This window comes from Anopheles bellator, chromosome 1 (assembly GCF_943735745.2).
Source record: "Anopheles bellator chromosome 1, idAnoBellAS_SP24_06.2, whole genome shotgun sequence".
Taxonomy (NCBI): Eukaryota; Metazoa; Arthropoda; class Insecta; order Diptera; family Culicidae; genus Anopheles; species Anopheles bellator.
In genome coordinates, this window is record NC_071285.1 from 18176397 (window position 1) to 18202004 (window position 25608).

A 25608-nucleotide genomic window follows, 5' to 3' on the forward strand; every position below is an offset into this window, starting at 1 on the left:
TGTGCTTACTTATATCTAGGAGTACATTGGTGCACATGTATGCCACATTATCATATCGGGATCTGGGTGCGCTCTCTGGACCACGGACTCTCACGATGCCGGATCGTGGGACGTGGGACAATCTGGCGAACGCATTATGTCGGAAACGGTTTTCGATAGTTTGTTTTGATTTGTAAAATTACGATCGGCTGTCAGAGTGACAGGGAGCGGACAGCACGACTTATCGATGAGCTGATAACACGCCAGTCGTGTCTCAGTCGGCCCTTGGCGCGCTTAATTCAAAGGTTTATCTTGGGAAAAGGGGACCCAATCAGCCCAATTGATAATCGAACTGAGGCATTATGTAAATTCGAACTATTTAATTTACTTTTTATTATTGAAACGGATCACACGAAGCAGCTAAAAAAAACTAATCGAGTTTGGAAACGAAAGGCGCGCATAAATCATACGAGAACGCTTCGGATACAGTGACAAGTTTCTGTGTCTGAATATTTTCTTTCGCGGCCCCGTTTTTTGGCGAACTTTCCACCTACGAAAACCCGCCATTCGTGGAACACTTCAAGTGTCAGAATAAATAAACAAATAAATTAATCCGTCCAGCATATGGCAGCGGCAAGCAACCCTTCCTTCGATACATTGTGGACCGTGGTGGCCACACCAAGAAAAAAGCACACATACACACCTTAACCTCAACATTAAAACATCGTCATCGCGTGGGTGAAAGGCATAAATTAACTATCACCGGCTTTTTAATCCTTTCGCCCCGACGTAAAGGGGGCACGTCGAGGGTTGGCTCGCGGACCCATCGGCCTCAGTGGTTTCGTTTCAAGCGCCGTTATTTGAGAAGTCCATTTACTGCGTTGACTTTTCTTCCATTCGCTGCACTTTGTGTGGTTCCATTCGTGGATTATCCTTTTTTTATTATCACCAAATACAGGAGTGTGTCTCTAGTATTTGGACAATCGATTAAAGTGGTTTTTTGTGAAGACAACACAAATCGAACGGTTTGTTCATTGTTGTCGAGCATTATTTCGTTTTAATGACATCAAGTTATCCGAGAGAAATCGAGCAAAGCTAATGTCACCAGTAAAAATTTTCGATCTAGTACACATAGAAAAAAAAACTTCATGATTTCTCGAAACCATGTCCGCACGAAGCACTTTTGGAACCTACCCAACTACGGCCGAACGCTCGAAAGTGTCCCCGTTCCCAGGATTTCTGTTGCCTCATGGCTGACGTCAGCCCGGACCCGATGACACGGTGGCTTGGGTGGGGCTGCATGAAAATAATTTCCACGCAACGACCTTGCATTGCTTTTAAGGGGACGCAAGCTCCGGGGACGGCCAGAAGTGAGGACTCCTGGAAGACATCGAGGGGCGGTGAACGGACCAATGTGGCGCCCGTTGGGCTTGAGTACATAAATAAACCAGCAGCAGCAGCAGCAGTAGTCGCAGCACCAGTGACCAGCATACATGCGATGGGCCGTGGCATGCAAAACCAACAGCTGAAGGATGCGCCGAGGACGGGAGGTAATGTGATTGTAATGTAACGTCAATGCAACTCATCATGATCGATGTTGGAGAAATTGAGGTTAGGCTAATAATGGGCCGTCCGGGTGGATGGACGTGAACTCGATACCCCGGCAGCGCACCGTATCGACAATGAGCCAGCGTTTCCCATGTTTCGGGGCCACTTTCTAGACACACGGAGGAGGCAGACCCTCGCGAGCACTTCGCGCGATGCGCCTCAACAAAGAGCCATCAGCATGATAGCCATTAATTGAATACCCCGGCGAGACCGGGGAGACCTTTTGCGAAAGGATCTCGCGATAAAAATGGCCCTATCATGTGGTCACCTCTTCTCTCAGCCTGACGGTCATCTAATTAATTCAAAAATTTATTAGTCCATTGGCCGGAGTCTCACAAGAAGACGGTGGTGACTACGAGAAGGCGTCATTTGCCCCTGTGTAATTGCATCGCAACGACAATTGCCTTCCGTGCTCGCTCGCATCCCGAGAACCGGGGAGGCACCGAAGAACCTTGTTCGGAAAATGCCAAGAATGTATTAACACCCCCTTCGCTTCGAGGACCGAGTGGCGTCACCAATGGCAGCGCACTGTTGTAGAGAATTGCAGCGAAACTGTAATCAACAGAGCTTCTACAGCCAACGGAACCGGCGGACCGAATCGTCATTATAATGCATTTTTATCACACCACCCGATCGATCAACTCTCGTGCTGTGTTGGCCAGTTTCCAGCCGTGCTCCGTGCTCAATGATTATCAACGCCCAGCGAATGAAGAATGTGAGCTTACGCGATAGTTGAAAAAAAGTAGAGCTCCTTGCGTGTGTTGATAAGTCTTCTCGACGTCCTCGAGACCAAATTAAGGGGGTCCCCACCAATCGTATCTGGGTTTCTGTGTGGCGAGATAAACACTGCGCCACACAGCTCCACGGATGATGTCATAATCCTCTCTCCCTGGTTCGGGGGCACGCAAATTGATCTAGGACATCAGTGGTGCGGCATTTCAATTAATTCAAATGAACGGCTAGAAGTCGAGTCCGGTGGCCTCAAATATCATGCTCCGCAGTGTGTGACCCGTTGGCTGTGCCCGCGGGTCCCGAGACTGGAACTAGTTGCCAATGCGGACTAATGCTGTCACCACCAGTAGGGTCGTTGCAAATCGTGTGCATGTCGTGTCCGTAATTCTCTCCCCCGACTTTCGGACGCCCTGGAGAGACCTCGGAGGTCAAATTCTTGCTCACGGGTATGCGAGGGCCACACTCCTTGGTTGTGTGGCTCACGCCACTCGAAGTGCATCGCTGCAAAAGCCTTTCCGTTCCTTTCAGGGAAATAGTTCCGCGGTGCAATCGGCAGCTGGTGCAGCGGTTTGGAATGAAATCAAACTAAACTTCGATCGATTCGATGATTCATTAGCATACTGCTTCTCAACGAAGATGCCATCGCGTCATGTGGGAAAATGCACCAGCGATTCCTCGAAGGGGTTCCCATCGACAATGGCATTCCTTTCTCGCGGCTGTAAGAATGGCGGAATTTCAACATCATTCGAGCAAAACAAACATCCATTGCCGCCCCTCGATTCGAATGCCATTCAAGTTGTGCGTTGCATGTGCAAAGTTTCTATCGGCAAACAGGTTTATCGGTTCCGCTGATAAATTCTCCGATAAAAGGTTCTGAAAGCCACTAAAAGCATTCACACTTGCGGCTAGCACGCGGATTACGCGGAACTATACTGTTGCCATACACATGGAACCGACGACCGTGGCGTTCTATTAGCATAAAGTGAGTTACATAGAGCTCTACGAAACGGTAGCACCCTCCCCGATCAGCCAGAAGCCTCTCGGCAATGCTGGTTTCCGATCAATCAATCCGAAACCGAAGCGAAGATTTTCGATTTCCTTCGCCAATCCGACAGCCATTGAACCGGCACCCGTTTCCAGAGCACCCGTCTCGGGCGCGTTACGGCGTAGTGTTGCCAAGAAGGAACCACCTGTGGCCATGGCAAATCCGCTAACCGGCGGAATGGGACCGGGAAACGTACGGGGGGTAATTGCTACTCATACAATCCGCGCAGCCAGTCATTAATTTCTGTTTCCCTTTCTCCCTGAATCGTTTCAGAACGTACTCCGGGTAGCGGATGATTCCCCGGCAATCAGTGAGCCATCAGAGGAGCGAGGTGCCAGTAGTGAGTGGATTTAGATTCGAATTCCTTTCAACGCTGAATTGCTGAATACTAACAGTCGCCGCGCCACGCTCTCAGTTGGGGGCTAACGAGGTTAGAACGCGCCCGGAACGTGAAGCGAATCTCCAGAAAAAGGTGGTTCGGTGTTGTGATAGTGACCGCTCCTAGGTGAGCCTTCGAGGCTCCACGGTGGTGTAGTGTTTCACTTGTTTTAGGTGCCAGTTACGCAAGGTGACACCCAAGCACGCATCCCAAGCGCATTAGAAAAAGCCGAGCCGAGGGTAGAAAAAACGGCGTTTAAGTGCGCGATACCAACCGTCACAAAAAGGCACATACCTCACCGTCAAGTGTTACGCACGAGTGACACGCCATCAAAAAAACATCCGAAGCGCTTCTTCCAGAACAGGTGGTGGCGTTCGTCTAATGACGCGCCGGTCCGGCCCAACGAGCGGAACGCGTTCTAACTGAAGTGAGTAGTCCTATGTTGGCCATCGTTTAATTTATTCACCGTCACCATCACCATCACACCGCATGGGCTGCCGCCTAAGGAGCAGATGGTAAAGTAGAGAAGCAATTATAAGATTTTTTTTAACGAATAAGGGGCAGGACGAAGCCAGCCGTGCGACTAGCAGGTGGTTGTGGTCTTACGTGTTTATGCTCCGACGGGTCCAGCCCGTGCCTCGCTGGATCGCTTTTTGGGTCTTCCGAGATTTGAGTGGTGATGAAGATAGTTTTACGATGTGTTCTTCTTGGTCTGCGGGAAACCTAGACAACCTTCGCTCCTTAAGCGACGGTCCCATCTGTCGGTCGTTGTCATCCGTGTGTCTGCTCTTTTCTGGTACCTCACAGTTAATCCGTCTCCCTAGCTCCCTAGTCTGGCTGACAAACTTTGCCGCCAAAAATTGATTTATAACTCGTACCAACCGGCTTCGAAACGTTCGAAAGGAAGAACGCCACAGCATCCTTCCAATTAACGACAGTTACTTCCCAACCCGAAACCGGAAACTCCTGCCAGGGCGCACGCACAAACGAGGAAGAACCAATTTAAATTCGATTTCAAGCGAACTAAACCACTTAGAACGATGGCGGCGGCCGAGGTGAATCTTCTCGAGGCAACCAACTCGATTACTCGATGGTTCTGGTCTGAAAATAAACTCCCAAACAGACACGGAGCGAAACAACGGAGTCGGCCCTAACGGGAAGCGGAAATCGCGTCCATCCGGGGAGCAGCAACCAACCGCGGCCGCCTCTCACTCGCTCGCGCGTAAGTTGATTAGAAACTTTTGCTACGGTTGCTGGTTAGAACAGATCTCCCGGAATTAAGGAAAACGGGTACAAGGTCAACAATTGACGCCAGAGAGACAGAGAGAGAAACGGAAAGTCGGGCTCCCGATTTCGACAACGCAAACGAAAATTGGATACGTTCTTCCGTCTGACGATGATGAAATGCGCGTCTTTGAGGCTGAGAAGCTGTCAGAAATATTAAGAGCAGATTTATGAGATCACCAACAATTCAAATTACGGTACGGAATTTGGGTCAAACATTTCCAGATTCGAAGAGAAAATACATTTTAGAACAACAACGTGAACATCATTAAACTAATAAACGCCTGAACTCTGTCGCGTTTATCCAGATGGCTGCCTTTTTTCGCGCCTTCGCCCCGACCCCGGCATAATCGGTTGATTAACTCAGCCATTTAACGAGAAAACTGTTTGGTGACGGTTGGATACCATTTGTTTCACAATGTGACAGTGCGCAACAATGGTCCCTGCTGTGGGTTCGAAAAATAAAAATGACAAACAAGGACGTAATTAACCGTTCATCATCATTCCCGAGCGCGCGGCGGTCCATGAAAAACATTCTGTTGGATCCAACAGTCCAACAATAAAGAAGCTATTCTCGCGAGCCATCATGTCAACCGACGACGATGGAGTTATGAGGTTTTTGTGGAAAAAGATTTACGGCCGCTGGTCACACGACAGGGGCAGGTGGAACGAGAACAAAACGGGACAACATGTTTGACACTCATAATGCCAAGTGGATGGAATTGATTGACCAACCGGAATTCGGTGTTGTGGCACCGAAGGGTATCCGTGTCCTTACCCCGGAATATTGTCCTCCGGCTGTGTTGCCCAGTTGCTGCCGACCGACAAGGATATTGTTGAAGTCACTTGAAACCGATACCAACTTTAAAGAGTCTGCCCATTGAGTTGGACCCTCTGTAGTGTTGTAGGGACAGTTTTGAAATATGGACGAGTGCTAAAGCCCTAAACCCCGAGAAGATTTTCAAGAGCGGTTTTCACTTCTATTTACTTTCTCTCAACGCGCCTCGCATCCGTTCTCGTATTACAGCAGCTGCACTCTTAATGACCGGCATTCCTGAGACATCGCTCCTCAGTTCCCCTAGGTGCTCTAATCCCTGGGCCACAAGCATAACCGAGCCACAACAGGCTTTTCGGCGAGAACTGCACACCCCAGACGTGTGGATAGTAATAAAAATTAATCTTCAATTTTCAATTACACGTTCAAACAATGTATGCCAGTGCTAGACGGGGAGGGCCCATTTCACAGTGGCGACCCCGCTGGCGATGCTGGATCATTACCCGTTCTGTTTACATTTTGCGCCAACCGACACCCCGAGAGAGAGAGGGACCAATAGGAGGCCGCGTACGGGAGGATTACGTTTCGAACTCGGCACGCCGTGTAAGGAAACCCGAGCCACTGACCCATCATCACGCGATGGGCGAACCGACTGGACTCTCTGTTAGTCAGGCGGCCTCGACGGAATGGATGAGGCCGACACCCGATTCCTCTAGGACGTCATTGCGGCGGGCGTCGTACGCCCAGCGTGAAGTCGTCCCGTGCCCTTTAGGGTGAGACTTCGTTTCGCTTTCCACCATCGCCTGAAACCCCGGGCGGCCTAGGCCCCGGGTCCTGCTGAGGCGGAAGCCTTAGGGTAAATATGAAAATTAAATAGTTCCTTCTTCGATTCGGCGGTGCCGTTGTGTGGCACGCGTGGCCGACCGGATTAACTGCCACGATGTTCCGATCTGACCCGGCGCTCCGCCGCGGAGCACTACGTATCGAATGTTAGCGTGATCTCGGTGTGGACAGCACCCAGGAACGGGTGCGCCCACTTTTGGTAAATTTATTTGATTTATTCCCCCAATTGCGGAGCGGGCGAAGCACAGCGGGGTGCAGGCGGCAGATAAATTTGGTCAAAATTTTTCCGACAATCTCGGGCCAGAGGCCCGCAGGCTAATTGAATTAAACCAGACGAAGGGAGTACGTAATGGCCCAATGATTTAACGACAATCGGTGGCCAAACATATGCTCCTTCGTAACCTTTTCGGTCAGTCCTCTATGGTGATTATCCCGCGCGGGAGCACACGGACTCGGAGGGTTGCGAAGCTGATGTTCCTTCCGGGGTAGCCAAAATGAAACACTTTATTGCGTCAGACTTGTGGCCATAATGAAGCGTGTCCTGGTTCTCGTTGAGACTCCACCAGCCAGATGTCCGGAACGCCGGGACACCACCACCATGACTAAATGAATTTATTGCACCGGCAGCACATCTGTGGTGCGCGCGCCAGGAAAGAATTTGGTGGTCTAATTGATTAGCCCATTAGGCTGAGTCTTTCAAACCCGGCGATTGATTAACATTTTTGTCTCCCAATTTTCACACCCGAACCACAGTATCCGTGGGACTTTTTTGACTCTCCAAAACTCCATCAGAAACGTTGGGATGATATCGGAGGTGTGTTCACAAGGCCGATACTTTCTCCCAGCTAACGGCCACGGCTATACCCCCTTTCATAAAGAAGAAGCTGAACAATAAATATCATCGTGCCCATCTTCCCGGACCGCCCGGCGAATGTACGCTGTAAGAAAATATTGACCACAAATCTCTCTGCGAGCCGCGCGAGCATAAGTCGTGTGTATCTGATGACGTCTGCAAAGTATGCTCGATCAAAACATCGGCCATCAGGTCCGGCGGCTCCTCATCCTCTTTAGCATATCAATTTGTTCAACACGCAGTCGATTTTATCTACCGAAGGCCATTTCTCTTTTTGGCCTGGCCGAAAGATTTACGATCCGGTTGTCGGGACGTGGGCGCCCGATCCGGAATGTGAGCCGAAGCGAATGGAAGCTACTGCTGCTGCTGCTGCGGGCCACGATGTGTCCCGGCGAATCCATCAAATCTGGCCACCAGCACAAGGCAATCAATCTTTCGGCCACCGATCTCGCACTCTCGTAGTTTCTCTGCCGATCCCGAAAATGGCGCCTGGCGTCTCGAATAACAGATCCAACCCGCAGCACAACAATGTGACCTCTCTCACGGAGGATTCGTCTTCCTGGCTCCACTCAGCATCTTCTCCGTCGGCAGATTTCGTCCACCAGTTCCTCGATCCATCGCATCCGGCTTTTGCGCAACCGACGCCGTCTCTGCTGGCGCCCTTCGTCGGCACGGAACCGTTCCTCGATGATGTCCGAATATGGGCGAAGGTTTGCCGTGTACGGAATGTAAGCGGTGGTTTCGGGTTCATCAGGCATCATCGGGTCAAACAGCAGGTCACGCATTGTCGTCCCGGTCGAGGGGATAATCTTTTTCGGCCGAAGACTTCCCTTTGCGCGTCGCCGCGGTTGGTTCCCCGACGTCATCGTGACGTCCGTTTTTTCGACTCGTCCCTCGATGTACGCACGGATTGGGCTTTCAAGGCACTTCTCCAGCACGACCGCACGACCGGAGGACAGTTTGACTTTCGGGAGCTTCAGCCGCTCCACTTTCGCGGATCTCGCTATCCAGTTGCCCCACTCAGCCCGGGTCATGCAGGTGGCGTAGACGGCCGCCGGCTTGTCCTCATCCCCGTCAGTCTCCGACTCCCGATCCGGATCGGGGCCAAAATCGGCCACACGAAAGCGCTGCAGCTCTAGCCTCGTTTCCGGTATCTCCTTTGGAGTGTTTGCCTTACGGAAGTGGTCCGCCACCAGGAAGGCTTCATCGCGCAGCTTCCGTTTGTTTTCCAACAGTTCGGCCTTGTATTCCGCAAACTGTTCCACCGTTTTAGGATACACCCGGACGGGACGCTGCTGCTGTTGGTTCAGTTCATCTAGCCTCCGGGCCAACGATTGCCGGAAGCGCACTTTCGCTTCGTTCTTGATGTCAATCGGCGGATACTCGGCAAGGTACTTTTCTTCGTCGAACGGTTCCGGTGGCTTACGGCGCTGCCGATCGGCTTCTTCCAGTTCGCGGTGCACGCGCTCAAACTTTTCCAAATAGTGAATCCTCAATCGATTGAAGAACGCATCCTGCGCCTCTATGGCCTGGGGTTTGTTTTCCCGGTGTACTATTGTCGGCATTTCGTAGGAACTCTCAATCGGGCCTTCAAAAGACGAATCCGCTGGTTTCCATTCCCGGGCTGATGACAAATCACCTCCAGTCGGCAGTTCCTGCTCGTCCTCGGAAACATCTGACACTTCAGTGTGCTCTGTCGAAGTCGTTGTCGGCGCCCGGGTGAAGTACTCCTCGAAAAGCTCACTCCGAAGCAATGCTTTTCGGGCGCGGAAAAATGTTCTGTAGCACTCTTTCGACACGGAGCCACGACGGTTTTCAGTCGCGTCGATCTCTTCGTCGCTCCCGCCAGTGTTGGATCTGCTTTCGCCGGAACTTAGGTTACCGGCCACGATTACCTCATCGACGCAGCGCTCCAGAGCAGGAAGTGGTTCCCGGAGGCGGCTGCGGCAAGCGGTTGCTGGATTGCGTTTGTGAAATACCTCCTCAATGGGCGTACGCCTGGAAAAAGCACTCGGGGGCGCACACTTCCTGGGTCTCACGTTGAGTCCTCCGAACGGTGCCAGATAGTTGGGTAGCGGGCGAAACGGAACATCATAATTTTTCCTTTCGTACGGCCGGCGCGTATCGAACAGTTCTCGATTCCAGTTCGCTGTTGGTCTATTACTGGAGTCGATTTGATTGGGATAACCTTCCTCGTTTCCAGAGCGTAACGGAACGGCTTGGGCCATGTTTAAAACGGGAGGACTTTGTAAGAAACTAAATTACACGCTTCCATCACCATAGCCTTCCTCGATTCGTACACAAGTATGATCTCATCCGGCATTGTGTCAAAAATGTCTGCAGCTAGGGTTTCTTGGGGGACTTGTTGAATATTTAATGACCGTTACCGTATGACATAATTTAAGCCGGGCCAAAGAATAATTGTACAACTCTCATGGCCAAGGCGCGCAGAGCAACGGCTTGCCTTGTTCCAGAATGTGTCGCATTACGTCATGTTTGTTCCCTCTGCCTGTCACCACATATCGCTTACTGGCTTAGAGAAGAGCAACCCCTCTCTTAGTGATCGCAGCAGACCGTGGCACAAAATTATGCACGGTAACGTGCGCGAGCTGCGCTTCTTCGTTAAGCCTTGACCGCGTGTTGTTTGTCCTTTTTTTTTAGTCCATACTTAGAGATCGCTTTCGCATTCTCTCGGAGTCAAGTGCACCGCGTTGGAGCAGGTTGGACACGAGGCGGCAGTATCCAGTAGCACTTCGGGATGGTAACCGAAACTCTTTTTTCCATCCGCACATAGGCACATTTCATAAGCGCATCATCATCTGCATCAGTGGCCGTGGTCGCTTCATTGCCAATGGCAACCGGAGAATGTCAGTAGACACGCTGACGAGTTTTTGAAGCACCCTACGTCGACGACGACGTTGCTGTGAGGATTATTAATTAGAACCATAGAAGGAACCACTGCGCGGGAAATCGCTGGGCGTGAAAAAGGCCAACGATTCTGGTACGTTTCGGACGCGAATATTGCCGGACCCGTCGAACGTGCGAAAAAGGTCTGCGACCGTAAGTGCTCGTCTCTCGGGTCCGGACAACATGACGGCACGCGAGGCGCAACCAACGAAATATTTTCGCCGAATACCGTATTGCCGCATGTTTCGATGGAACCCCTTCGCTTTGCATATTCTAACCGCCACGGCATCAGGCCCGAATTTATTGACTGCCTGCAGCAGCAGCTTCCAGCGGCGTCAGGACCGGCAAAAACCGACCGCAACTCATGCTCCCGAAACCGGTTGTTGACCAAAAACCGGTGGTGGAGGTTGTTGCGTCCTTGCCCGCGAACACAAACGAACGCCGGCCGGTTCCACCTTTGTGCCAGCGCCAATCCAACTTGGCTTCCGATGGACCTCGTGTACCGTACCGGGATTCCATTCCGGGATTTCAATTCTGTTCCATACCCTCACTTTTTTATGACCCCCTACTGGACGCGCTACTTGTCACTGCAATTCCTGCTGTGCCGCCGCCGTGCAACGAATCTTTAACGAAGGCAACGAGGGCACGGCAAGGAACGATGGGATTAGTGAGACGGCCGTTGATGCGTTCAATTTTGGCTTCTGCTGCGGTGCTGGAGGCTGTCACATCTCGTTGTGAAGTGATCCCTGGATAGCGTAGGAGTCTCTTTCTCCCTACGCGGCCTCTTTTTATTTCGGGTCTCTGGTAACGCGGTCGAAATTCGACCAATAATGTGTGGTACTGTGCTCTGCGTTAACATTTCCGGTAGTATATTTTGATTAGTTTTATGGACCGGAAACATTATGTTGATGTGCACGGGGAGAGCCCCCGCGAGAGTCTTAACGATACAACTACAACAAGATGTGTCAATGTGCAATCGTCTCAAGCATGATGGCAGCAGTTGAAGGTTCTGGACACCGTTTGGGGGGGTATGTCGATCAATTATTGTCTTATCCTATGACTTCAGGGATCTGATTTTCTCTACAAAAAAAATTCACCTTTCATTCACTTTTCGCTACGATAGGAGTTCTCCCTTTCGAGACATGTCCCCACAACCGGTCCGCTAATGTATGCATGATTACAATCCGGGTCCAGTTTATAATCCTCTCGAACCGGGGGTTGGTTATGCAAATGCGTCAATGCTAGTTTGCAAAGTGTTAAACAGAGCAAGCAGAGGGTATCTTAACTTTATGTCCCATGCTGACATATTCTAAGCCAGACGGCACAACGCGTAATCCGCGGTCTCACAAGTCTCCAGCACGACCCGTGTCAAGGTCAGTGGTGTGCTTTCAATAACCACCACCCCCCCGGGGCAGAGACGATAATGAAGTTCTAGTCGCCTCAGTGCACGCCCCGAACTTCTGACGGCATCATGACGTAATCTCCCGGTTTTGGATCCGTTCCAACGCCGCATCGCATCGAACGCGCTGCATACATTCTCCGGCGGTTGCTGGTGGCACCAAGGACTTCCCAGTCTGGCGACATCTCGCTCCTTAATCAAATCCGACCTTCGGTGGTGGGCTGACATTGCGTCCAATGCAGATCACTGTCAGGGACATGTCGAATAGCTTGAACTATTTACCCATCTACCCGAAGATCAACTCCGGTGATCCGCGAACGAGGTACGTGATGCTTCCTACTTTCTTTTGGAAACTCCCGAGCCGAACCGACGAAGGGTTTTCTCCATTGTTGTTGCCGTCGGTATCGCTCCGTGCGCCTTATCAACGGCAAACATCATTAGCGTTGATTTTTCGCCACCCAAGGTATGGTCCGGGTCACGTCACGTTTCTTCCGGAGAACCAAGTCTTTTGAGGCACACCACGGGGGACCGGCTGTTGTAAAGAACTTTCGCTTTTTTTTTCACCATGTCCGGAATCCGTTTAACGATCCGGCCCGAAAACCGTTCGTTCGGAACGTTTCGGAACGCTGCTGTGCCCAAGGAACGAAGGAACGCTTCTCCGTGTTCTGGTACTAAATTTGATTTTCACCATAAATGCGCCCTTTCACTAGATTATCCCACAGAGATGATGCGGGCCCCGGGAACTAGTCGGGCATGTTTGAGCCATTTCTTTTGTCAAATATCGGACCAACTTCCCGTCCAAATGTGGTGCGTTTCGCCTTTAAAAGGAACCCATAATCTTCCACAATTCCACAATTGACTTAAAATTTAACCCATTTGTGGGCCTCCATTAACGTGTCATTGCCATTATTTTACGTCTGCAAAAAGTGTCAATGCATCCCACTTTTTGCCAGCTTATGATTGCAACCCGCAAGATGAATTTCTTTGTTAGTGCGCTCTACCTTTGCCTTCTCCAGAGAAAGACTCCGAACTCGGAAGACGGAGCCATATAAATTCGGTCGCACGTCGGACTTCAATGACTCCAGGGCACCGAGCAGAGTGAAAAATGAACGTTCAAGGGGGCATCCTTTTCTTCTTAAAGACTTTTGTGTTTCGTTTCCTTCGTTGCCCAACGGCAATTGCAACGGAGCCCCGTGGGTTGAAAAAGTAAACGACAGTTTGATGGAAGCGTACTTATTTTGTGTCACTCTCTGAGTGATTCATTGATTCCGTATGTCTGTGATCGGACCTTTCTTGCAGCCTTTCCGGCGACGACCGACCGACCGTCCGTCTTCTCGCAGATCATATCGCGCATCGCGTTTACTGGTCCTGGTGGCCCCGTTTCGGTTTTTGCGACACCCGAAGGCGCCACTCGAACCTTCGGTTGGCGAAAAAAGCACTGTTTGCTCTTCGACTTCTCCAGCTGTGCCCTATCCGTGCCGGCCGGCAGCGTGCCGAAGGAAGTTGATTTTGAGCCGGGCGAGAGGAGGATACGCTTATTGAATGGCGTTTAATGTCCCCGTTTCCGGTGCAACACACCGCCCCCTTGGCTGCAGAGCCACAAATGGTTCTCAACCCTCTCGGAGACAAATCTCGTTTTCTTATCAGAATTCCAATAAAAAAAAATGGTTGCATAAACTTCGTTTTTTCCAAGACGCGGAACAGTGTCTTGCTCAATCGCTTCATCCACTTGGCACGACGCTTGGCGCGGGCGAGAAGATAAACTTATCGGCGGCTGTTTGTCTTGTGCAAACTTTCGGTGTGTATGTTTTTCCTGTGCCCGGCCATTCTTGGAGACCCAAAGTGTAAAGAAACAGCCTTTTCCCTTCGTACGGAATGCACCCACCGGAAAGTCAACGAACGAGATCCGGTACACGAGGTTCGAGCGAATGGAACGCGTTTCACGTGCGCCGGGAACGGGAGAAACGACACGGCGGAGATAAACACGAAATATCGGGTATGTCAACGAAAAGGTACGATAAAACTAAGGTCTCTCCGAAACCCGGACCGACCGACCCCACGGTGTATGCATTTGTGGAATAGTTTTGCATTCGCAGACAGCGAAGGAAGGGCAGCGAAAGCCACCAGGACTCTCGCCGTGTTGATGATTTATGATAGGCCATGGTCGCGTCGAACCCAACCGGCCAGGGCGCGATTTAATCTGTGGACGCTTTCTATCATGCCCGGTTCGGTAATTGTTTCGGGTTCTGTTTCCCTATGTCTCCATCGTCGGCCGAACGCCGCCGAGCGAAAGGTCAGCCAAAATGCCACACCGCTGCTGTACATTCACATTCACACAACCCAGCTCCCCATTACTTCTATGTGGCCGCATTTATGCTCTGGGTGGTAGGTTGAACGGTTGAATGAATTGGAAAGTGTGGTTGGGTTCTGGAGTTCCGGACAGGCGTTTTTTTTTCATTTTCCAGTCTTGTTTTCCCTCTTCACGGGCACAAATACAAAATGACAGCTAGTCTGGCCCACAAATCCAGGACCGGAACAGGCGGAACTCGTGAAGTAAAATATTAATTTAGATTCATCGAAAATATGTTTATGGTTTGCATTTGCAACAATGCATTTTGTTCGTCAGACCCTTAAACTAGGTGCAAATAATACTAAATCTAACCGGAACCTGTCAGGGTTGCCTGGCAAACTGCGATGAGGCCTCTGTGAGAATTCAAAGTCATTTTGCCAAACTTTTTTATCTCAAATAATTTCCAACGAGAAAAAAAAGACTACTCTCAGGTGTCAGGTGGTCCATAACTTGGCGCATCAAGTTATCAAGTCTTCCGAGATTTTCGGACAGCTTCAGAAAGGGATCCAGGCAAGAATGTAGGCCGAGCAGTCTGTGAATGATAATCCGAATTGAGCCGGAATCGGCGAACCACTCTCCACTCAGCGATCCACGTTAATGTATTTGAAAATAAAATTCGCGACTTCCCGACAATTTCGAGCGGACGAGTGCAATTAAACCCCCTTTTGCTTTTTTGCCAATTCACACCAAAAGTTGCGCCACCCGAAGTCCTCCGCCTGGCGCTGGTGTTGGTGTCATAAATCTTCCCTCCATCAACACTTCCCCTTCGCGTGGACGAGGAAGTTTCGCCACTTCAGATTGTCCGGCTGAATGCGCGTGCCACACAAAAGCCCTGGCTCTCAAGTGTAAACGCTCTGCTCTCTGCCCTGATGTTCTGGCCCTTTACGTTCGCTCCTGGAGCTTTACCGGCCGCGCTCGGTCGTGGTTCCGGTCGACGACTGGCGAACATCCGTTCCAGAATGCTGCACAAAACGCCACTGCAGCAAGCCCCCAGCAGCAGCAGCAGCAGCAGCCCATCGGATTGCGAAAGACCATATCGGTTTCATCGCAAGCGCAGCCTCGTCGTTTGCCGGGCGAAATCAGGACCGGCAGATCTCCGCCGCCAGACGCACGTCCGTGTACGCCGCCGTATATTCTTATTTAAATTAAACCAAATCTAGCCCCCACCGGGGCGCGGGGACCGCAAATGAGATTCGGAATCTGACCAACTGGCCTGAATTAGGAAAGTGTGGCTCTCGAGGGGCATAGTGTTTACCACGAAACAAATGGCACAGTTGGAGTGCTTCCAAAACGACGCGGAACACGGCGGAAGTTGTTCAACTAGACCGCTTGCCGGGAGACCATGCGTGCCACTTTTGAAGCATAAGAACAATAGCGTGCAAAGAACAACACTTTGAGTGGCCTCTTTCAAAAAGGATTCCTGGGAACCCTTTTGGCTGGCCGGCTAACCACATTTGCACCATGCTTAGCTTTTGACCAGGTGATCAATACGAGCGACAAATGTTCACATTGTCGTTAAAATGTTAGCTGGTTGTTGCTGTTGGTGGTTGTTTTTTCGCATATGCTAATATATTTCTGTAACACCAGCACACACTTTTTCTGACACGTCGTCGGTCCGCAACGGGTCGGATTTGCATTTGAATTGGGGAGAAGAGATAGAAAACTCTCCTCGTAGCACCGATTCAACGCGGGCGCGGATCATTCATCATTCTGACACGCGGCCGTCCAAAGGCACGAAAACAATCTTCTTGCGGAAACATGGGATGGCATAAATTAGTGAAATTGAAAACTAAAGAACAAGAGACCAAATTGGCCACGCGGGGTTGTTTGGTGGTCTATTAATAATGTTGGGGCTGGTTACGCCTTTTAACGGTCACACCAGTCTACGGTCAATTTATGCGCACGAACCCACCGCTAATAAGAACTCGAATCATTAGCATAAAAATCTCAGCCCCCAGAACACAGGGCTTCATTAGGTTACGATGTTACATTGGTAATTGTTTCGCTGTCCGTTGTTGTTGGAAGCAATGGGGCCAATACGGCTGTGCGAGAAATGCAGAAAATCTCACGAGGGACCCTCTGATTAAGGATCTGTCTTTAAGAAGTCCCTGTTAAGAGCGATGTCACTCACTGGTGGTAAAAAGGAAATAAATCATGCCATTCGCTCATCAAACCAACGCTTTGTTAATCTACAAATCAGACAAAGCAAACAGTGAACCACCCCCCGAGAAACACCTCACATTAAATATCGATTGTTTTTCTGTGACCCCACGTGTGTCTTACGCAACCTCCTCCGGCAAGTATGTTGCACTAATTTTAAGTGCTCTCCGTGTGCGCCATTTACATACAATGGACACGGTGCGAGGTAACACTTAATTATGCATAGATTAGCCCTCACTTTTTCTTATCTCACACATTTTATCTGCCATTTTGTTCGCATACATAATGCGCGCGCGGCATACGTCCCGATTCGTATCCCCCCACACAGGCGCGTTGGTTTCTCATCGAACGTGTGGCGATCGTTAAATTGCTGTCCCCCGTCTGGCGTCTGGCCCATTCCGATCCGTTCTGGGACACCGCCCTGGGGTGTATGTACTATGCTAAAGAGCTGTGCGTAAAAGGTGTTTATGTTTGCAAAATTAAATTTATTACCTCTTCGAGAAAATTTATATTGCAATCACGCCGCGTCGTCCCATCAGGCCACTAACTTACGTACGGAACGCGGTGCGCTGCGCCTGACAACATGACTTCTTGACAGTTTTGGGGCGTCGCATTTAATTATCAAAATGGCAGCGCGAATCGATTACCGCAGCGCTGGGTCCTTCGGGTTCTGTGTCGTTCCAAATTTACCGGTCCATCTCGAAAGGCCATCGTCGGTGACGGCTGGTCGACGCACTTCGTTCCGCTGGTGGAGAGCGCTCGCATCTAGTGATCATCGCGGAGGCACCGCTCCAACACCAATCTGCCTGCTGCTGCTGGTGCTGCTGCTACTAGATGCATCTCGTTATGCAACGCGGACCACCGCATGGAGCACCGAGCGGGGGGCTCCCATGGCAACCCGTCGACGACGGCCCCATTGATCGCTTGGACGGTAAAATCTCACTTAACGCACATGACACTCGCAATTTGCATATCCGTTCGCCATCATTCATCAAACGAGCGAGCAAGGCTACAACCGATGCTGTCTCTGTCCCTCGCCATCATCGCCGGCACTGGCCACGCTGGGAACACTTTATCCGACTTCTAAGGCATTTTAATTACATTTTTTTCCCCCCGAATCCAGCTTCGGACTTTTCTTTGCGCTTTGCGATCAGCTGACGCGACGCGTATGTTTGCGCACTGCACGTGCGTCGCGAAAAGAGGCCGCCAATCGGTTCCCCGGCGCATTTCAATTGAACGAAGGTTACGCGGCGGCGGTACGGATAAAACAGGAATGTCGCCGCGGCAATTGGTCATTTGCTACGTGTGCCGCCGCCCCGGATCGCATGGAAACCACCTCCCCAGCGTTGTGTGTCCTCCGTGTTTGCGATGCTGCCGGGTGGTGGGTGGGTTATTAATTAATTTCTCAACCCCCGCGGACGTCATAACGATTACTGTTGGCGAAGCATTCCACTTTAATGTGCTTGATGCCCATTAGATGGAAAACGGGCCGTTTGGGGAGGGTCGTTCGCGTGTCCCATTCGCATCATCCTAAAATCAAACGAACGATGAACGTTTACGCAAACTGGGAAAGTGTTGTCCCACTCGCCCCAGAGAGACAAACGATGCATGCCATGAAGGGATTTAAATAGAGTTGACCTTCCTTTTTTTCGACAATTCTGCTGGCGGAAAAAAAGTTGACTGATTAACATCGCCCCGGCCGATTTATGTCCGTTCCAGGCCCCCATTCGTGTGACGGGGCCGCTAACCACACAACGAGCAAATTTATTGCCAGCTCAACAAATCCCTATTGATTGGGCTACCATCATCGTCCTGAAACATGACCTTCGAAACACTGACTCACTCTCGATCGCTTCGCCAGAAGCCCCGGGGGCACGAAGCGCGGCCAATACTGTGCACAATTGCTGAGACTTGGCGAAAGTTTTGTGGACGAAAAATATCCTCAGCTCCTCCTAGGTTCGGGTTTCTATTTCCTTTCGGCGAACTTCTGGTCGAAGAACCGTGTCGCCAGTGTCGCCGGAAAGGCGCGAGAAAAAAATAAAAATAACCACTTCGCCGAGTGGGAGTGAAAGCTTGGCGTTCGATACGGATTATGCTTCCTGTTGCTTTATTCGACGATTCCCTTCAAGGACCGATTCGGCAAAGAGGGCAACATAGTGAAGGGATACCACCATAGCAAATAAAAATCAATTGTTAAATTATCAAACACCCAAGGTAAGAGATCTAGGAACGGCACCACCAAAAGGCACGATGTAACGACTCCAAAATCAATAGCGGCTTTCCTGCCGATGCCGGGGTTGTTTCAATTTTGCAACGGTTGATTTTAAAGTCAAAGATGGTAGCGTGCTTGATCAAGATCTAATATTAAATGTTCCTCACCTTCGCGGAGAACTTTAGAAGCGAAACATAATTTTAAAAAATCGTTTTTTGTTAAGTTGTTTAGAAACAGCTTTATTCCTCTTTCCTAACGATCTACGAAACAAGACCGTGTTTCCGAAGCGGTGGGAATCGCTCTGCTCTTGTTACCTTTTTTCTATCCGATCCGCGTTTTCCACGAACGGTACGCCAGTCAGCTTCTCTACCATTTTTGCGTTAATTCATCATCGTGCAAACGGAGCTGACACACGGAAAGATGATCATTAAATGTCGCTCATTCGGGGTCGGTGGATCGACCGGTTCCCACACCAGACCACACCGAAGCTTAGCCCGCTGGTCGCATCTAAATTCCCGGAAATATCAGATCTCCCGTGCCGGTGTTGTGCGCAACACTAATCAATTGAATCGGAATCCGCCGAAAGCGGCTGAAGTCGTCGAATTAAAGCGAACAGAACCGATCCACGTTCCCGTGGGGGGCTATGTTGTGATGGCGCCCGCCAATGGTGGGATCAATTTCTGAATCAAACGCCGAGGAGAGACACGGTAAAGGAAGCACGGAAAACGATAGAACGTGAAAATAGAGAAACCCATAAGAAAATGACAAACGGGGCCCAATTACGGCCGTAATGGCGTAGAGTTGTTCGATACACTGACCGACGGGCGCTGATCGGATCGCGGAAGGTTTCGATTGGAAAGGCCGCCCGTGTAACATAAGATTGCCGACAGGAAGTGCGGTAATTACTTAACCGGTTAATGGCGCTTATTTTGGGGAGGCTCTCGGAGTCAACATCGAAGTTGTGGTCGATTAGAAAACAGCTTCGAGTAAGGAATAAAATACGAGATTTGCGCTCTCTCGTATCTCATCAGAAAAGAATCCTTCAGGGGCACCCCATAAAACACCGGACAGCTTCCCACTCGATAGCCATCACCCGAAGCGGATCGGAATCATTGTCGCGACATCATCATCATCATCATCGTCCAAGCTTTTTTATGCTCTCCAAAGTCTGCTGTCGCCACCTACAGGCTTCCAGTCGGTTCCGCTGGCTGGAATCTGTTGATGGGCGCCCCAATGTCTGCCCGTCATCATCGATATCATCGAGAAAGGACGACTAGACACCCTCTTGTCGCCAACCCATCTTCTCATCCCGGGGGAATGGACCATAAAAAAGCTCAAGAGTTTCCAGCTGTTCGCAGCCAAACTCCTGGTTTTTGGTCGATATTTTATTTTTGTCGTCTGCACCCGTCGTCCCGTCGACGGCGAGAGAATGTGGCCCCAGCCGGGTCAGGATGGCGAACATAAAAATAACCGTGTGCAGTTTTTGCAAGCCGAACCCCGTCCACCTCACGGAAGCCCTGACCGACGCTGACGTTGCGTGATGAAAATTGTCGCTGAAAATGGGCGGCAATCTGCGAATCGCACCACCACCCACCGGAGACAGGACGGTGCCACACGCGCGTTTAATGGTCACAGGGCACTGGTCATTTGTGCGTCTGATGTGTCCCGGTTCCTGCCCCGGAACACCCACTAACTACATTTACCTCCCAGTCCCGCTGTGTTTGATGTAATTATTTTGCTCGAGCTCTACAACGGTGGTAAACCCTGGCCCTCGAACCGAGGCCGCGAGGTACAATTTTATGAGCTTTTGATACACACTCACCCCTATTACTGGAGAGCTTTTACGGTCGGCTAATGCTTCGTCTGGTGCGCCATGCTCTGTGGATGATGCTGTCGATAACTGGTTCGATAACTCTTGACGATCAATAATTGCTTATGATTGCTGCATATGAAGTCCGTGCAATTTGTTTCATTTCTTCATTTTAAACATCTTCTGAGAGCTTAATGTCCCATTTCTTTATGAACAAGATGAATGACTCGTTGGCAGACAGAGGCTTAAGGAGACTATCTATATTACTGTATTAGGTAAGAAAGGGAAAGTTTTAAATCAATTCAATCGAATCATTTTTATACAATTCATATATCTTTTTGTGGGTTTGTACATTTGCTGTGTACCAAGTCCGTTGCGGCAATTATTAAAGCTTTCTTTGGCTATATCTCTTGAAGCGTACATCATTAATGAATTTCTCCGAATGTTACTTAAAATAAGAGATCATGCTATAATGTAAACTATTGATATCGAAATTAGTTAAAAAATGTAACGATGGGTGTCTAATTTCTTCACCCGCTTTTTGTTGCTCCTTACAGAACATCGAACGGTCATAAATTATTGAACGAAACCTCGATCATACAGCAACACCCCAATCCTGCAACAGCGACAAAATGGCCAACGTCCGATGGCAGCTACATTCTCCGGGCCGTCAACCGGCAACAGTCAGCGGTATTGCCGCAGTGCTTGCGTGCTGCGCCGTGTTTCTAGCCGTGCCCCACCCATCAGAAGCCTCCGCGAACAGTGTCTTTAAGGCGCTGGCCATCGGGGCCAGCACGCAATCCGTCACTTCCAGCACACTGTCCTGGGAGAAGTTTAGTGCCGCCGAAGGCCACATACACTACGCCGTGCGATCGTACGAACCGGAGCCGCATTCGAAGGAAAGCCTCGAAACAACGGATCACGTGAGTAGAAGAGCTCGATGGCGAGATCGGTTGGGCGATCAGTGATCACGATGGTGGTGAACATTTCTTCTCTTTCAGCTGCACCCACCGAGCTATATCTGCCGGGTGGAGATCGAAGGCATTCTCACGGCCGGCCAAACGGTGGTGTCGGAAGAGAGCAGCGACACCACGATCTGCATCGTGGCTGCCCAACTGTCCGAAGTGGAGCGCCACCACGCGTTCGAAGTGCTGATCAACAAGGGCGGTGGCGGAAAGCTGTTGTGGCGGCCATGGGATCGCTACCATGCCGGCATTTTCGGAGGTGCTGTCAGTGCCGGAATGGGCAAGGTACGTTCGTTCAGTTGCTAGGACAACACAGAGCCCCACGGCCCTAACGATCGTGTTTCCAATTTTCAGTTCTCCGATTACTACATTGCCCGGCTGAAGCCGGCGCACGGCGAGGGGCACCATCATGGTGGCGCGGGACACCACTACGTGGTTGGAAACTTTGATCCGAGCGTCAAGCTTGTTGGCCGCATCCACGCTCCCCTGCCCGGGTCCAAGTCGAGCACGGTACGTCCCATAGGCTATGCGCTGTGTTGTACACAAAATAATCGTCCTTTTTTGTCCCTTAACAGGAACACGAGCACGGTGAAATTCTCGTCGAGATCGAACCGGTCAAGTACGAATTGCGGGCGATCAAGCTGAACAAACTGCGAACGGCCATCAAGAAGAACACCACCGTCTTGGGTATGGCGATCCGCGAGCGTTGGGTGCGCGTTGGGTGCAGGAAACATTGATGTAAATTGTGTCCTCTGCCCGCAGGTTCGACGATCCTTTCGAACATGGACGATAAAACGAGCCAGGCGGAAACGGTCATTACGTACGACTTTGTGAAGGAAATCTACTGGGGCAAGCACGATGGCGTCGTGCAGGGTCTGTTCACGAAGGTGTACGATTCGCGGACACCGCAGGCGACGAACGTAACGTGGGGCATCAAGAACTCGGAGCGACGGTTCGAGACGAAAGCGGTCAACACGATGCTGGATCCGGGTACGGCCATCAATGTGACACTGTTCGGGAACTACACCGAAATGGAGGCACCGTACTCGGCCACGCTGAAGGCGTACTACGACGACAACAGTGATCCCGTCAGCAGACGGCTGAGCGCGACCGTAAGTGACTGCGACGGGAAAAGCCGTACCGCCGGAACCCTGCACCCATTACCTTATTTTCCCCTCGCACAGATGGTCAGTCGTGATATGGAGGACGTAAAGATCGAGTTCAGCCCGGTCTATTGGATCCAAAACGGAACGCTCGTCCCGACGACGACGACGACGACGACCACAACCACGACGACAACCACCACCACAACCACGACGACCGAAAAAACCACCGAAAAAGCGAAACCATCAACCGATCAACCGGTACCGATCAGCAGTACCCCAACGGAGGGCGCCAACGGGCTGATGGATGACGATGGCATGAGCAACGAGATCGGCCCCCTGAGCAATGAGCTAAACAATCGGAGCAACGAAAAGCTCGAAGGCGCCGCCGGTGGCTCCCATCGTAGCCGTAGCTCCACCACCGGAAATGCGGCCACCAGTCTGCGGCCCGTTGCGAGCATATCTTCGTTGCTCCTCCTGCTTCCGGTCTTCGGTTTGCACCGTAGGGCTTAGGGCGGATGTGACGGATTTGGCGTAGCGTGTTGCGCTATCGAATCATCATTGTTCACCAGCCTCCCTCATTAATTATCGTTTTTTTGGTGATCTCTCTCATCTGTTGAGGTCCAGTTTTGAGGAGCTTTTTTTCCTTTCCGGCGAAAGAGCAAAACTTTGTTTTTAGTCCTTTAAGCGTCAGCCAGTCAGAATTGTGAATTGAGGATTTATATAATAAGAGCTTCAACAGGACCGTGGGGTCCGTGAGCCGCCATCGCTATTATGGTGTGCCGGCGCAGCTGCGCTCCTAAGATCCCGATGCATATGATTCCGTACCAAAACCGCCGGTAATGAAAAGCGGAGTCCGATCGGATGTTTTGGGGTTTCGTTCGTTTAGATGTATCGATTAAGCTTAGCATAGTGCGGAAAGAAAGAGGCCGAATTGTCGGAGCGAAAACATTTAAGTAAAAGAAAAACGTTACGGTATTCAATTACCCGTTAACTTCTCTGTGTATATAGTGCAACAAACAAAATGAGTACCCCACGATCATACTGATCCTCAGAAGGGCAAGCTTTCAAGAGTCGTCCCACCACATCACCGCATGAGCCGTGAACTTTCTTTGCTTTCTCAGACCTGCTCCCGGCAGGCAGGCAGACGGTCGAATTCGAAAGTCTTATGAAGTGCTTTTATGCGGTGGAAACATTCAAGCTTAGGGCATCCGCAGCAGAGAACCGATGAAACACATTCCACGGTGTTGTCGTAGGGGGCAGTGTTAGGCGAAGTGGAACGCACGAAAGGCGCGTGACATCCTTTGTGGCGTAAGAAAAGTGGTGACACGAATTCTAAATTTTACGAACGACGATACTGCACACGTACAATAGAAATACGAAGTTGTTGTTTTGTTTTCAATTCCCAAAACAGCCAAAACACACTTTTTATTCACTACACACCTTTCGGCGTGCGCAACACTATTCAAAGCTAAGAAGCACCGACAAAATGAATTAAGTTCCCTTCTTCGAACTCACGCTTATTGATTATTTATTGTAACTAGATATGTGTTAAGAGTTTTAGTTCGTTCAAATCTCTTCCTTTTTATCTCAATAAAGTGTCAGCTTATTTCTCAACCACATTGTTTTGCCTGTTTATTTTATGTTTTCATGCTCCCCCACAACACTTTGCTCGGTCAAAAGCATAAAACTGTCGAACACAGATATGAAGGAAATAGAAAATGGCCATTCTCGATTCACAAACGGTCAAAATGGTCAGGAATTAAAGAGGTCAAATAGATGGAAACCAACAATCGAACATGCCGCAAAATTAGGAATCAGGAAAAGTACAAATTATTCAACTCTCGATTGAATGCGTACTGCAAAGTGACTTTCCAAAGCTCGAATTGACTGAACAATAGAAAACAACAAACATACACAACATGACACACAACCTTGATATAACACGATCTTTTCACAAAACAAAGCCAAAACAAACAGCAAAACTGCAAACCGTATTCTTACATAACATAAAAATGCCTTGCGTGTGCTCTTGTGTGATGAACATTGTGGTACTTCTACAAAAATGGTAGCAATCGTAGTTCAAATGTAGTGGGAAACACAAAAACGTAAACAATAGAAAAGCCGGTCAAAAGATAGCTTGAAGAACGTCACAATTTGATGAAGATGGAAGCGAACCGGAAAGCAAGGGAAAGCAACGAAGAACGGCTCGCGAACTGGTGGTTTCGGAAAGGGTGGCGCATTCCGGTGGACGGACGTCCCTTCGTAACGAAGGAATCAACCGGTTAAAGCTACACGGTGGTCAAAGGAAAAGTGTCCCCCATTTGCACAGTTCAGTGGCGCGCGGAAACAAATGAATTGATTTAGAAAATAGAGAGTAATCTTTAAAGCGACAACAAAAAAACAATCAAAAACCAACAAAAAAGCTTAAAAAAGACTAACTAATCGTTGCCTTCAGTTGCTGTGTTGCTTGGGGTGGTACACACGTCGTTGTATAATTACTGCTGCTTGTTATTGCTTCAATTAGTGCGCGCCGTCATCTGCTTCACGTGATCCGACCGCGATCGCCATGTGTATGATATAATTTGTAAGAACAATAATCGGAAGATCGCGAAACGAGCGAAGCGAAAAACATACGTTGAGCGAAATTATGCAAACAATGGGTAACATTTGAATAGAAAACTGATTGGTTTACGAAGTGATAAAAACGCGCCAATTACACACCACATAGGCTTCTTTCGGTCGAACTCGAACTATGGCCAATTGTTTACGGAAAAACAGAACAACATTGGAACTCGAATCATCAACAAAATTGGGGATTAAGAATTTGCGTGTGCGTTTTACGGCTTACTGAGTTTTCCCACAGAGAGCCGCCAAAGTAAATGAAAGGACAACGGGAGACGAATCGCAAATATTGAACGCAAAATATTTTTATAATCGTATATTAAAGCAAAACAATGCAAAACACTATAGCAAATGCGACAAACAGTAAAAACAATAAACAACAGCAGGTCTATGCCAACACCGAAAGCCGCCGCGACTGTTGTACCAGCGTAACCAATAAACGTGTCAGTTCTCAACTCTCCCGTATGGAGCGCAGCGAAGAAAACTGCGTGTGTCGCGAAAATCGCTAAATAAAGAATCGAAAACACTAAACGGAGCCACTTCTGGCTTGTTGTTTTTCTTTCTCAAACAGCAAAATAA

At 49.8% G+C, this 25608-nt stretch overlaps 2 protein-coding genes across 2 annotated transcripts; one reads left to right on the forward strand and one right to left on the reverse strand.

Moving 5' to 3' along the window:
* Positions 1–3670: 3670 nt before the first annotated feature.
* Positions 3671–25228, forward strand: LOC131206687 (protein unzipped). Its single transcript, XM_058199350.1, has 7 exons — positions 3671–4170; positions 20894–21259; positions 21338–21586; positions 21656–21811; positions 21877–21988; positions 22064–22413; positions 22486–25228. The coding sequence occupies exons 2-7, from the start codon at positions 20969–20971 to the stop codon at positions 22915–22917; spliced, it is 1590 nt and encodes a 529-aa protein (XP_058055333.1). The 5' UTR covers positions 3671–4170; positions 20894–20968; the 3' UTR covers positions 22918–25228.
* LOC131215155 (uncharacterized) lies at positions 8068–9726 on the reverse strand. Its single transcript, XM_058209541.1, has one exon. The coding sequence runs from the start codon at positions 9724–9726 to the stop codon at positions 8068–8070; it is 1659 nt and encodes a 552-aa protein (XP_058065524.1).
* Positions 25229–25608: the final 380 nt, after the last annotated feature.